Below are 13,862 nucleotides of genomic sequence, written 5' to 3' on the forward strand. Positions count from 1 at the left end.
AAAGAGAGCCGTTCCTACCCTGCGCAAGGCACTCTCCTGGGCTAAAGACCTCAGGAAAGAAAAAACACACTAAAGCCTAAAGCGCGTTCCGACATCCAAACTTTTCTTCGGAAAGGGAGGGGATGCAACTACAATTTTACGTCATTCTGAGCTTCGGAAAGGTGGTCCCAGAACCTTTCCTCGGAACGCATGCAACAACACATGTCTTCCTGACTCTCCGAACTATTATAGCCCGGAAAGCCTTTTCGAACCGGAAGAATTTCCGATGTCAGAAGGATTATTTATTGGCGTTTATACTCTGTTGCACGGCAGTGTTGCTCGTCATAAATAACATATTTCTTTCCTCTAACACCACTGTGCGACTGAGTATAAATGAGGCTTAAGGCCTAAAGACAGCAGGACCTTAATTATAGCAATAAAAACTATTAAATAACCCCCATGAATGCACATTTAGAAATATGCAAATCCTTATACTGTACAGTACATACACGCAAACACACAGACAAACAAAACACATACTCTAATGCATGGACACGCACACACACACACGCACACACACACACACACACACACACACACACACACACACACACACACACACACACACACACACACACACACACACACACACACACACACACACACACACACACACACACACACGCACACACACACACATACCTGTATATTCTTTTTCTCAAACACACAATTACGTTTTCCTTTTTCTTCCACACTTTTAAACATAAAGTGCAAACTTAATAACACTCGAATCAGGCCTTTTGCCGTACTACCTCGTCTCAACACGTCACTCTGGCCCCTCGAATTCACCAGCATGTATAGGGCTTTGTGTACAAATACGCTGCGGTCTCTGGTGCATTTCAGCCCAATCCCTTCCATCCACCAGTATATGGAAAATACAACACTGCTCTCAGACCAGTGCCTTGCATGGCTAGTTTTGTCCCAGTGGTGCCATAAGCATTTTTTGATTCTGCTAATTCAGTGATGGATGTCACTGCTAATGAGAGCATCCTCCAATGGATGACGATGCATGCATTATAAGCATGGATCTGGGTCAACTTAGTCCGATCAAACTTGTCAAGGCAAACATGTTATAGAATCTTCCTGTGTAGAATATGGTCGATTGTTGGCCTAATTATCATACAGAGACCACATTGGGTGCAGCTTTTGGCAGCTGTTGACCTTAAAATGTGTGGCATCTTAACTGTCCAATGCAGTCACCATCATTCCCTTTCCTACATCTCTATTCTAGAAACACTGGATAAATGGAAGCAATCAGAGGGATCCTTCTAGGAAATTGCTTACACCTACCCAGTGCTTTTTATTCTGCTGTAGAGATGAAGGAAAGGAGACTTGGTTAGAATACTGAGGCATGCCCCCCCCCCGGTGGCATTTGGGTTCTTCAGTTGGTTGAGTCTTGCCTCCTCCGTTAATAGCTGTACATGGACAATGGTGTGTCTTCCATCATGTCATCCTACACAAGAAACACATGAAAAACATACAAAGGTTTATTGTAAAGCCAAAGAACAATGCATTTTGCTCTAGGCCTCATCAGGTTCGCCATACAAACATTCATCGCTGTCAGGCCGAAACCAGCTAACTCAATTTTTTTAGTTATCATTTGTTTTTCACAAATCAGTGCTATTGAACACCCTTTACGTCTGTGTGTTCAGTGTTGGTTAAAAATAAATATTGCACCAATGAAAAGTATTAAAAAGCGCTTCTGACAAAACCAGCTAACTCCATTGGTCTGCGAAACGGTGAGAACCGGTGATGAAAGTGCTTTATAGCTATCATAGAAGGGATGTATTCACCATAGGTAAGTCCTGGAGCCTGCGGAACTCAGGGCGGTTGTCTCTTCGGCGTAGTTTGAGGAAGAGGAGCAGGGTGATGATGACAGCAGTGATGATAAAGGCTGACACCAGACCTGCTAGGAGGGGGTCCGGCGTGGCAGACTCATGGACTACTGTGGCTGAATAAAACACAGGAGGTACAGTCAGCAGAGCACACACCAACCTGAACAAACTGTACCATTAACAAGGTGGTACACAATATAGCTGAGATTACTGGCTTGACTTAACACACTCAAAATAGACGTAACTCATTTTGAAGAACAGTACCAACTAGAAAAAGTGCCCCTCAGGGCACAGGTCTCCACCAGGATAGGATTGTTTTTTGAAAAATGTCAAGTGGCATTTCTTCCTCAGTCCAGTGAGAATATGCGTGCACAGTTTCACCGCAATCGAACGCTGCGTTAATGATGTGAGGCATTTTGTACAAAAGGGGCCACTCCTAAAAACTTTGGAAGCCAATCTTAGCCAATCAGGATGGAATATGAGAAATCAAGCAGACCCGTCTTGATCACATGACTATAGAGATCATGTGTACCGATTAGCATGACATTTTGATAAAATGTGAAGGAGTAATATTAAAAAAATGTTTTACATAAGTCAGCCTTCTGGTGGCGCTAAAAAGAGCAGATGTGAAAAATACAGGGCAAAAGTTTTTCCTTGGCCTCTAGGGAGTGTTGTACACAGATCGGTGCAGTTATAGGTAAAAACACGAATACGAATAGGCCAGTTATAGCACCACCATGAGACTGCATTTATTCCTCGGCCTAGTGGGAATGTGTGTGCAAAATTTCACGGAAATCACACAATGTGCGGCATTTTGTTCAAAACGGAGCAGAGGCCATTCTTAGCCAATCAGGATGTGGGGCAGCGGTTCAGCTTTGGCATCCAGGAAGAGTGTGTGCAGAGTTTGGCTGCGATCAAGGCAACGGGGCCAGAGATTAGCTGTCCACAGACTGACACACACACACACACACACACACACACACACACACACACACACACACACACACACACACACACCCACCCACCCACCCACACACACACACACACACACACACACACACACACACACACACACACACACACACACACACACACACACACACACACACACACACACACACACACACAGACGGACAGACGGACGGAGTGCAAAACATACTCTCCCCATGCCTTCGGCCTGGTGGAGACAAAAAGTAAATTTCCCCCAGGGATCGGGTAGTTAAAATAGTGACTAGTGAGTAAGGTTAGTCTGATTTAAAGAGGTGTGAAACCTAATAGGCGCATCATGTATATCTGTATTTAATTGAATCTTGGAACAGCATGTGTATCTGGAATCGTCTCGATGTAGCTCAGGACCAAGTTACCAACACTAGATTTATTTTTCCTAGCATGAAACGTCTGTATCTTGAACCTGCCTCTACTTGCATTCATTGCGCTGGGGGAGATCAATGAAGCAGCTTTTCACTGGGAGTGCTGTTGATATAATCACAGTGAAACTTTTTACCAAATATGTGTGTTTGGCATGCACATGAGTGAGCATGCACAAGTATATGTGTATTTATCTGCGGATTTGTGTATGTACAGTATGTCTGGACAGACGTTGCTATGAGACACTGTTTTGTTTTGTACACTCAGTTATTTTTGTGCCAGAATAACGAAAAAGCACCACAAAATTGTAAAACTGTAAATACTGCAGAGGCAAATCACCAAGCCTAAACTAGAACTAATAAAACCTCAGAGGGAGAGAAGCAAAGAGAGATTATGTATGTGTTTATTTAAACTTTATTCAACTAGACAAAATGAACTCTAATTAGGAATGATGGCCTGGTGAAAAGGCAGAACAGAAGCTTAAGCCAAAATAAACAATTCCCAAGACAGACAAAGTGTGTGAAGAAGATGAGAGGAAGAGAGAAAGAAAAGAGGGGAAAAAGAGGAGTGACGAGAACAGATAATGCTCACGGCTCTAGTCCCATGACTGTCTCTGTCCCTTGACCCAAACAGAGCACTGATTGTGGAGTGGTTGGTGGTGATGGCACTTCTATAAGTTGTGGATGGGAAGTGCACATGTTCGCTTGTGAATGTTGTGTGCATATGTGTGTATATATAGTAGTAGTAGTAGTTTGTGTGTGTGTGTGTGTGTGTGTGTGTGTGTGTGTGTGTGTGTGTGTGTGTGTGTGTGTGTGTGTGTGTGTGTTGTGTGTGTGTGTGTGTGTGTGTGTGTGTGTGTGTGTGTGTGTGTGTGTGTGTGTGTGTGTGTGTGTGTGTTTGTGTTAAGGGCAAGAACTGGCTTGTGTTGGAAAACAAAGAACAGCATTTTCTTTCAATTCAATTCTGTTTGTGTCATAATATAGTGGTAAATAGACTGTATACACAGACTAAAAGAAAGACAGAAGCACCAAGATACAAAACTAGATCCACTTACCATCACCCCCCATGTTGAGTTGGGATGGGGAATCAACACGAGGTTTTGCATGGCCAGAGGAGGTGCTTGGTGGACTGAAGGTAGACTTGGGGTGCGTTGGACTGGAGATCTCAGGATGCGAGTCAGACTGGGGAGTGGGGAGCGAGGTGACAGGGGGAATGGGGGTCTCTTGGTGGGTGCCACTGGTTGAACTGGACTGGATGCTGATGGCAGTGGTGATGTCGGCCTCTATACTAGGGTGCAGTTTGCCCGGTGATTCAGTGGTGGGTGCAGAAGTGGGTATGGTTGTTTTTGGGTGATGGGCGACGACGGGATGAGTGGCATGGCTAGAGGCAGAGGTCTGGTGGGTGGGCGTGTGTGAGCTTGCTAGGTGTGGTGAAGTGGTTGGAGGGGGCGGGGTGATGTATGTTTGTGTTGAGGCAGGAAGGACTGTGTGTGTGATGGTGGTGCTGCTATGGGAAATGTGTGTGGTGGTGGCAGTTGGGTTCTCAGAGGGGGCAAGTGTGGGATGTGGTTGTGACTGCTCCGTAAGGCTTGTATTATTTCCTGGAAATGACGGAATTTCAGGCAGGTCCATAGAGGCTAGAAAGAGAGGGAGAGAGAGAGAAGGGCATAATTAGGATGATACCTACCTATTGTGCGAATTGAAAGAGACCATTTACATTGCATAATCACCTAAAAGAAAGTGACTGACATGGTCTACTTTATAACAAAGCTCTCACCCACACATAAAGAGATACCGCCTCAGCCAGCTGGTTCTGGGACTCTATTCTCAAACACAAACAAAGCCACCAGGCAGAAACCCCATTGGACTAAATCAAATGATGTCTCAAACACAAACAACGCCACCAGGCAGACACATTGGACTAAATCAAATGATGAGACAACAATAAGAAAACTAGAAAGGGGCACTCTGCAGTCATGTTGGACATTCCAATTCAAATTTCCAATTCACATTATTGGACTCAGTTTCATAGAATCTCCCATTTCAAAAGTGTAATTTAAGTTAATTGTACCAACACAGCTCTGTTCATACATTCCTTTATTCTATAGGCCTAGATCTTTAACTAGATTATCAGATCACTATTGTATGCAACCTGAAGATTCAGTCCTATTTTCAAGCTGAATCTGATCGTCAAAATTGTCACTGAAGCAGCTGCGTCGAGTCCAGCGCACTGTGCAATGCAAACTAATAGGCAAGTGCGCTCCCGTACTGGGGTGCGGGGCAGGAGGGCACCCACTGCCGTTATAAGAACTTTCCGCGCCTGCACTGAAGTATGGCCATTTGAAATGTTAAACCCTGCTGTAACACTGCTCTAGCACCCCTTATCATGCCATATGTCCATGCTAGACCCCTGAACAATGTTTGTGCAAAGTTTGGTGATCGGAGCAACAGTGCGTCTTGACAACCTGTGGCCCCTGGTAGCAATACGCTAGGTTGTACAACATGGACCCTGGCAGCTGTAAACTGGGTTGTACAATGTGTGATGTCCACCGTCAGTCGACCGTGAGTCCACTGTCACTCCAAACACACCATAAGCTATTTTTATATTCTTTCCCCACTTGTTTTAGCAATATAAACATATGTTTCCCTTGCCTAGACTAGAGAGATAGAAAGCTAAAATTAAGCATCTTTGAATTTCAATTTAATTTAATCGAGAAACAGAGGGAGAGGCGAGAGTTACTGGCTTTCTTTTTTGATTTTGTGTAAGTTCATATCCCAAGTCATTACAACATTACTGAACTTGAATAACTGACTCAATGTTGGCTAAACGTCACTATGTGGTTATTTTTTATACCGTACTGAAATTAATGGAATCCAGTGGCTTCCTGGAGATCATACAACCATCGCTTTGGAAATGGGCGGCTGTAACGTCAAGCAAACGTGAGTCGTAGTCAATGGACTGAGCACGCCAGACCAATAGTAGCCTATGGTCCTTTAAGCCAGTGGTTTAAACCTTTTTCACATTAAGGTCCATTATTTATTCGCCATCTGAGCCACGGACCACCATTTGATGACATTTAGCGTCATCAAATGCAGACCCAAAACAAAATAATATGTTATGGTTAACATTGATCAAAATAACAATTCTTCTACATTCTCAAATTGTTGTAGACTTCTTGTAAATTAAGTAATGCAGATGTTTAACAATAATGTAACTCTTGAGAGTGTAAAATGAAACCAAATGGACCCTTATGGGTCCATTTGGTTTCATTTTACGCTCTCAAGGGTTACCAATTCTCCATCATTTAGCTGGGGACCACCTGGAACCTCCTCAAGGACCACTGGTGGTCCCCGGACCACTGGTTGAAAACCACTGCTTTAAGCCATGCTCAATGGTTGATTAATACTGTGTTTTTTCAAATAAAGTCGCTCGAATATCTACTATAGGCCTATGTGTGAGCGTCAGCTGTCTAACTAACGCATGAACTGGAGTTTTGTGAGCCTATGTGTGCGCGCATGTGCATGTACGTACACGAGAGTAAGAATAGGGTGAGATAGCAGTGAGTGTGTGTTTGTGCTTCCTAACTTTCTCACCTCCTTGTGACAAGTCACACTGCATTTAATCATGCGGCTTCACTTGTCAACATTCAACTCCATTCTCCTGGTTCTTGCTGCAGTACATTTCCCTCTACAGAACACACCATCCTTGTCTTTTCATGTACTGTCTTCAAACTGAACACACACCATCATTATGTATTTTATTTCACTGTCCTTTATGAACAAAACACAACGTCTTTTTGAGAGGTGCAACCACTCCAAGGAACAGCAATGTCCGTGTTAACCTATGTGACTATGTATGTGACTATGTTACTATGAGTACCAGTAGGGGCAAAAGTGGCGCTGTTGTGCCAGAAACAGAGAGAGAGAGATAGTGCTGCACTGTTGCCTGCTAATGAGAGAGACAGAGAGAGAGAGAGAGAGAGAGAGAGAGAGGGGTAGGGGGAGAGGGGAGTTGCAACACTCAGTTCACACAGGTGTGATTTTATTTAACTGACTGCTGGACGTCCGGTCCTATACTTCATCTTCACAGACTGGGATATCTGCGTGTGTGTGTGTGTGTGTGTGTGTGTGTGTGTGTGTGTGTGTGTGTGTGTGCGTGCGTGCGTGCGTGCGTGCGTGCGTGCGTGCGTGCGTGCGTGCGTATCACTCAACACCTGACCCCTGCCACAGCACTTCAGTCAGACTGGTTTCTCTCTCTGGACCAGGAGAACACAGTAGAGATAACAACCCTGTTAAAAATAGCTTCCGACCTCTGAACCTCCCTCTACGGGGTTTCCTTCCAAATTCCTCTGAACTACCACAATGCTCCACTAATGACAATGCTCACAAGCACACAAGAACAATGACAAGAAAACATTTCTGTTCTCAGCATGTACACAGCAACACCCTCACAGTTATTTGAACTCTTGAGTGTTTTTTTTACACTTTGGACCACAAAAGTGACAATAGCTAAATATTCTGTCGTATATTGCAGGGGTTCTCAAACCCGTGGGTCGCGACCCCTCGGGGGGTTGCCAAATTACTGTGCAATATACTACATTGCACAGTGCCCATGAATCATCACTGTGCGTATAATTTATCTTGCAAAGAAGTTGAGTCATTTCTTTATAAGGGTGTTACAGGAAATGTGTGTGGTGGCAGTTTGGTTCTTGAGAGACGGATATGTGGGTGATATTTGTTCTGTCAGGTTTGCATCCTGTTGTGTTGGGTGGCACAGGGGTAAAGTTCCTGCCCGCCTCTGCAGAGATTATGTACATCCTCACACATGACAAACTGTAGGGATTAGCACTGACAGAGACTACACATGTGTTTGAGACAACAAAATAGGCTTAAAGGGGGAAAAACGTTTTCATCCTGCTCGGCAGAAACCCATTGAATGCATCTAAGCGGCTGCATAGTTACTTACCACTGGTATCGTTCCCGTTCAGTGTGTTCGGTGGGGATGACGTACTGGTGTAATGGTCAGCGTGGTTGGGAATGGTTGGGGTCGATGAAGCTGGTTCTGCCTCTGTATTTGAGTTGTTGCTAGAGCTGCTTGCATTGTTGCTTTCACTGGAACTGATGCTTGTGATGGTGGCTTGAGGTAAGACTCCTAGGGTAATACCAGGCATGGATCCCGGAGCCTCAAATTCAGAGGATGATGGAGGTTGCCCAGGGTAGGGGTCAGATTTTTCTGAATCCGTGCTTTCTGATGGCAACGGGGGAGTCATGGAATCCTGGCCTGGTGAAAACAGAAATATGCAGAGTGACGTTAAATAACTTAACAAGCGAGGAACAATCACATGACAGGTAATGGTCAAAGTTGGACAATGTTAATGTCCATGGAATTAACATGTAGTAGGTGCACACAACACGAACCAGTAAAACAGTATATTATACAGTATTGAGAATAATGGTGGATGAATTGTCAAGTCTTAAATCTATATTTGTAGAAGAAGAGAGGCAACATAAGTACTGGTGAAGGAAACCCATTGTGCTAGGACCTCACATTTTAACAATGATTAGGTAAACAACAGAAAAAGACTGAGCCAAATTAAGACAATGTTAAATCAACAAATATTAAAACAAAACAAACTAATTTTAATCCTATCTATCCTCACAATTTAACCCACTACCTTTCCTAATTTTCCTAACACAAGATAAAGACACAACAAAACCTAAACCACTCAAGCTCACTAAAAACAGAAATGCAGAGTGTAGTGTCTATTGATCAAAGAAGTGCTATAGAAAACAATTGATTTGACACAATCAAGTAAAGGCACTCAATGAGCCTAATCTCAGTCTTTACCATCCCCACCCTCCTTACACAGACGCACACGCACACGCACACACACACACACACACACACACACACACACACACACACACACACACACAAACACACACACACACACGCACAACATAATATGGATAGCTATGGCTGCTGCAAAAGCTAGATGGGAGGGCAGCCATAGCTGAATGGGTAGAAAGGACTTCTGGGAAAATCCCCATGGTTTCGCACCCTGGCCCTAATCTGATCTGTCAAAGTGTCCCTTGAGCAAGCCACTTAACCGCTAACTGCTACAGTAGCAGTTTGATGCAGTTCAACACCACTATCAGTGTGTGCAAATATGCACGGTAAAAAAAATACCCAAAGGGAGGGGGAACCATATTAAATTAAATATGCACGTAGTACTAACACACAGGACGTGACACAACCCTTAGTGATTGTGGTCTGATGGAGAGGAAGTGGAGGAGGAGAGGAAATGACCAGCTGCATTGCACCTTACACAGATTCATTTCCAATATTAAATCAAGACATCATCTAAGAAACACTCAAAAGACAAGTTCAAGAGGACGTACTGTTAGTAGAGATAGATGGTCAAATATTCATTAACATGCATTATTTTAGCATGTTATCGACCACAGCACACTCATCAACATTATGCAAGGTAATTCAATGGGCTTTAGAGGCAATGTCACTTTTAATTAAGGCCTTCATAATCTTCACTGACATAATGCATAATGTAATTACTGTTTGGTAATACAGTGACGTGGTGCCTTTCATTTGCTTCACAATCACTCACCCAGGGTGCGTGCGTATGTGGTGATGAGCAGGAGGGTGCTTATCAGCCCAGCACCCCCCCCCCCCCCTCCCACACACACACACACACGCACACACACACACACACGCACGCACGCACGCATGCATGCTGATTTGAACCCTAAAAGACACAAAAACAGCCATACATGGACACATAAATAGACAAAGGTGTTCTCTACACAATACTGGCATTGTTTCCTGACTGCAGCTCTATTAAAGTGTCTTAGATTAAGTGCTGTGGTTGTGAGTTTATTTTGTATGTGTAAGCAAGTGTAAGTGTGTGAGTGAATTACAGAAGCACCCACAGGGAGAGGGGATTGGGGGTGTGGGGGGGGTAGTAGATGTACAAAGGTAACCACTGTTCCAAGTTTGCACACCTACAAAATCTTCAGTCTTAGTTGAACTCTAAGAGCACACAAATGGACCCAAATGGAACCATACATACATGTACACACACACACACACACACACACACACACACACACACACACACACACACACACACACACACACACACACACACACCGTCATCTCTTCACACACATTACACATCAGTTTTCTTTTGTGTTTCCTGGCCAATACAACATATACCTGGGGAAATAGCTGTGGTTGACCTCTTGACCCTGAGGTCTGAGGGAACAGCCAGCCACTTCTCTGCAAGCAGCTGCACAGGAGCCTACTTAAAGCCGGATCATCTTTGCCAGACGAAGACTATGTTTTCACCCCTGTGCGTGTATCACTGTCCGTAATCTCATCTGGAGTCATGTGATAAATCAGGTTTTTCACTCTGTTTACACCAGGCTAAAAGTAGTTGTCAGCATGAATTCAATTTGTTTCTAAAGCTGCCTAAAAATCTTTAGCAAATGTCCCTGTTAGCATTATTATTCATACTGTACAGAACCTTTGTTCCCCATAAGGCTGTAGTATTCTTTGTAGAGAAATCAGCCTTAGATATTACAAAAAATATACAGTAGGCCCATATTAAAGCTGTAATCCATAACTTCATGTCCCCTGCATGCGAAAGTGCTGAGATGTTTACTGTTGAGCTAGCTCTCTTGAGTCCACTGGGAAGTTAAGTTATTTATTTTAGAATTTCATACATTATGCAGTGGTTCTCAAAGTGGGTGCTGTGGAACCCTAGGGTGATGTGCCGTAAGTCCAGGGCCAGGGTGCCGCAGAATACTTTGATTTTGTATATATCACTTCAGTTTAACCACTTAAATCCTCTATAGTTAATAAAATCACACCCGTGTGAACTGAGTGGTGCGGTGACGTCACACACTAACCATAGCAACCATGCTCACCTGTGCGTGGGGCCATGTACAGGTACCACGTACAGGTACACGGGTACATACACGGGTACAGACAAAGCTGGTTGTTGGAGTGGTTTGCACCACTCAAAAAACGGACCACCAAAACTACTCGCATGTTCCCCCAAGAATAGGGATGCTGGGGTTGGAGTTAGGGTTCAAGTGGTTGAATGTCAAGTAAGTTATTTTCAATATGTCGTTATGGTAATTCTCTCAAGTTTTCATTGTGACACATACTGTGTCTTAGGGGGAACGATTTACATATTAATGTAAGGTTCTATAAAGTAACAATGTAATTGCCTTGCCTTGGATGAAAAAGTTATTTACAGGGGTGACCTGGGACAAAAACGTTTGAGAACCACTGCATTCTGGTACCTCTTGTTTACCAGTAGTGGACCTACCTGACTACAGGATGTAAATGTCTCAACAGAAGAGAAGGGACTAAGGGAGACCACCTCCAACCAGTACATTTATGCTAGTTGTGTTGTATTAACATACTACTCTACCATATTGATACAGTAGGTTAAAATAACATTTCATTCACAAACAAAGGTTATGGATTTCAGATTTAAACTAACAGTTTTCTCTAAGGTAAAGGTCAACGTTCAAACAGCAGACAAGGAGTGTTGTGCTGCCCTTTCATCAGTGATCTTTCTAGCCACATGTGCACACGCACACACGGTCGCACACACAGTCGCACACACGTCATGCATGCAGTCAGACAATCAATGCTGAGATTGATTTTGTGTGCATGAGTATGAAATCTTTCTTTAAACTCAGATCTTGTGGGATTGATTCCCTGCACCACGGAGGAGGCAGGCAGCCTGCATGTTACCTTCTATTAGAAATGTTACACAGTGTCATTCTATACCATAAATACCTATAAATAGGCAGACACACAAGGGTGCAAACACATGCACTACCAAATCAACCTGTCAAATCTGTCATCAACCAAAGTGCTGTATAGGTCCAAAAGAATAAAACAATACAATCAAATATAATACAATCAGTACAATCAGATACAATCAAATACAGTCAGAGAAGAAAACAATAATACAGGAGGTGATCAAATCAAAAGTTAAAATGTAAGCTCGGCAGTGATTAAAAGCCAAGCAAGGACTTAAAAATCTTGATGGACTGGGCAGATCTAATGTGAAGAGGAAGGCCATTCCAATGCCTTCCACAGCACGGTCACCCCTGGTTTACTTTTGAGTTGGGCAGTTTGCTCGCACCACAAATATCAAATCTACAAGATCTTATGCGTGACAATGTGACTGTAGGAATTAATAGCCTACTGTACATTGGGCTTAACTAGTATAGGCTACCATACTGTCAAACAACGATGGAAACAGGCGAATTAAAATGAAACCATCAAATGACAGTGTGCTCTGCTAATTTACAACCTGCAAATGTCATCTGCTGGACTATTTTCGCTGCTCATTTACATTTCAGCTGGAAGTGTGACATTGCAGCATGATATGATACTTTCAAACGTCAGCAGTCAGTCACAGCGTTCATTCCTTACATCTGAGCTAGTGATGGAAAGCAAGGAAGGGGCTTGGTGAAAGAGGGTGCGAGAAAGTGAAAAGAGATGTGGTTAGGGAGGAACTGAGGAAGGGGATTCGAGGTGAGAATGAAAACAGTGGGATGCAGAAAGTGAGAGGAAGAAGGTGGGGGTGAGAGAAGCGATGCAAAAGGAGTCTGTTCAAACGACAAGCTCGAAGGAATAAATTAAAATACACACAGAGGTGTGATTTGACTCATTTGAGATACAGTGTGAGCTGACCAATTATAGGTTGTTTATGGTATATGATGTTTTTGCATAGTAGGCAAAAATTGTAACCTAATACCTCTAGGATTTATTCAAAAACATACAAGACCATTGCAGATAATAATCAATGATTCAGTCTGGCAGACTTGATTAATCTCATCAGTTCAAACAAGTCATCATGGAAGTGTGTGTGTGTGTGTGTGTGTGTGTGTGTGTGTGTGTGTGTGCGTGCGCGCGTGCTCTGTGGGAAAGAAAATATAGAAACAAAAACATCCGAGCGAGTTTATTAGTTGTTAACAAATTAATTAAGTAAAATCAAAAACTATAACGCATTATGAAATATAATATGTGGAGATAGATATCCAGTTTACAAACAAACTGTCCGATGAAAAAGAAGACAAAACCAAAAAGGATCACCTACCCTGTACAATCGAGCCCAAGTTAATGAACAGGAGCGCACACAGCGCAATCTGGACCTTCTTTTCCATCTCACTGTCGTTTGGTTTGGTCACACACTCACACAGTTAAAGAGATAGAAATCTATCAATCTAGGCCCCTTTCTTTTCTTCAGATGGGTCCTCACTTAATCGCCAAGTTTAAACTCCCCACGCAGTCCGTCTGTCCTGTCCCCCTGTTCCAGAATAGTGCAAAACAATCGTATCCTATGACATGCGTGGCTCGGGCTCTAGTATGAAGGCGAGCTCAAATCGTACAGCGCACTAAGTGCGCTCCCTCTGGTCTCTCAGATATAGTGCCACGTGTTCCCGACGCTCTACGGGTTGCCAAGAAGTATAGGCTACTGTACTGCTGTCCCTCCCTCTAGTCTGTATAGGCTGGCTAAAAGTGGCTATCCCAGCGACTGCGAACAACGAACATAAAGTAGGCCTATGACTCGGA

The 13,862-nt window shown here is 43.5% G+C and overlaps 1 protein-coding gene across 2 annotated transcripts; it reads right to left on the reverse strand.

The window, feature by feature from the left end:
* Window positions 1-616: 616 nt before the first annotated feature.
* LOC306927198 (uncharacterized protein) lies at window positions 617-13,643 on the reverse strand. 2 transcript variants are annotated; one of them, XM_079506885.1, is made up of 5 exons: window positions 13,387-13,643; window positions 8,208-8,522; window positions 4,297-4,878; window positions 1,833-1,984; window positions 617-1,492 (listed from the first exon to the last, which is right to left on the reverse strand). In XM_079506885.1, exons 1-5 carry the CDS (start codon window positions 13,451-13,453, stop codon window positions 1,448-1,450), a joined length of 1,161 nt encoding a protein of 386 aa, XP_079363011.1. In that variant the 5' UTR covers window positions 13,454-13,643; the 3' UTR covers window positions 617-1,447. The 2 variants fall into 2 exon arrangements, with proteins under 2 accessions (XP_079363011.1, XP_079363010.1); XM_079506884.1 differs by having other exon boundaries at window positions 1,833-1,990.
* Between the last annotated feature and the right edge of the window lie 219 nt (window positions 13,644-13,862).

This window comes from Electrona antarctica (assembly GCF_951216825.1).
Source record: "Electrona antarctica genome assembly, chromosome: 7".
Lineage (NCBI taxonomy): Eukaryota > Metazoa > Chordata > Actinopteri > Myctophiformes > Myctophidae > Electrona > Electrona antarctica.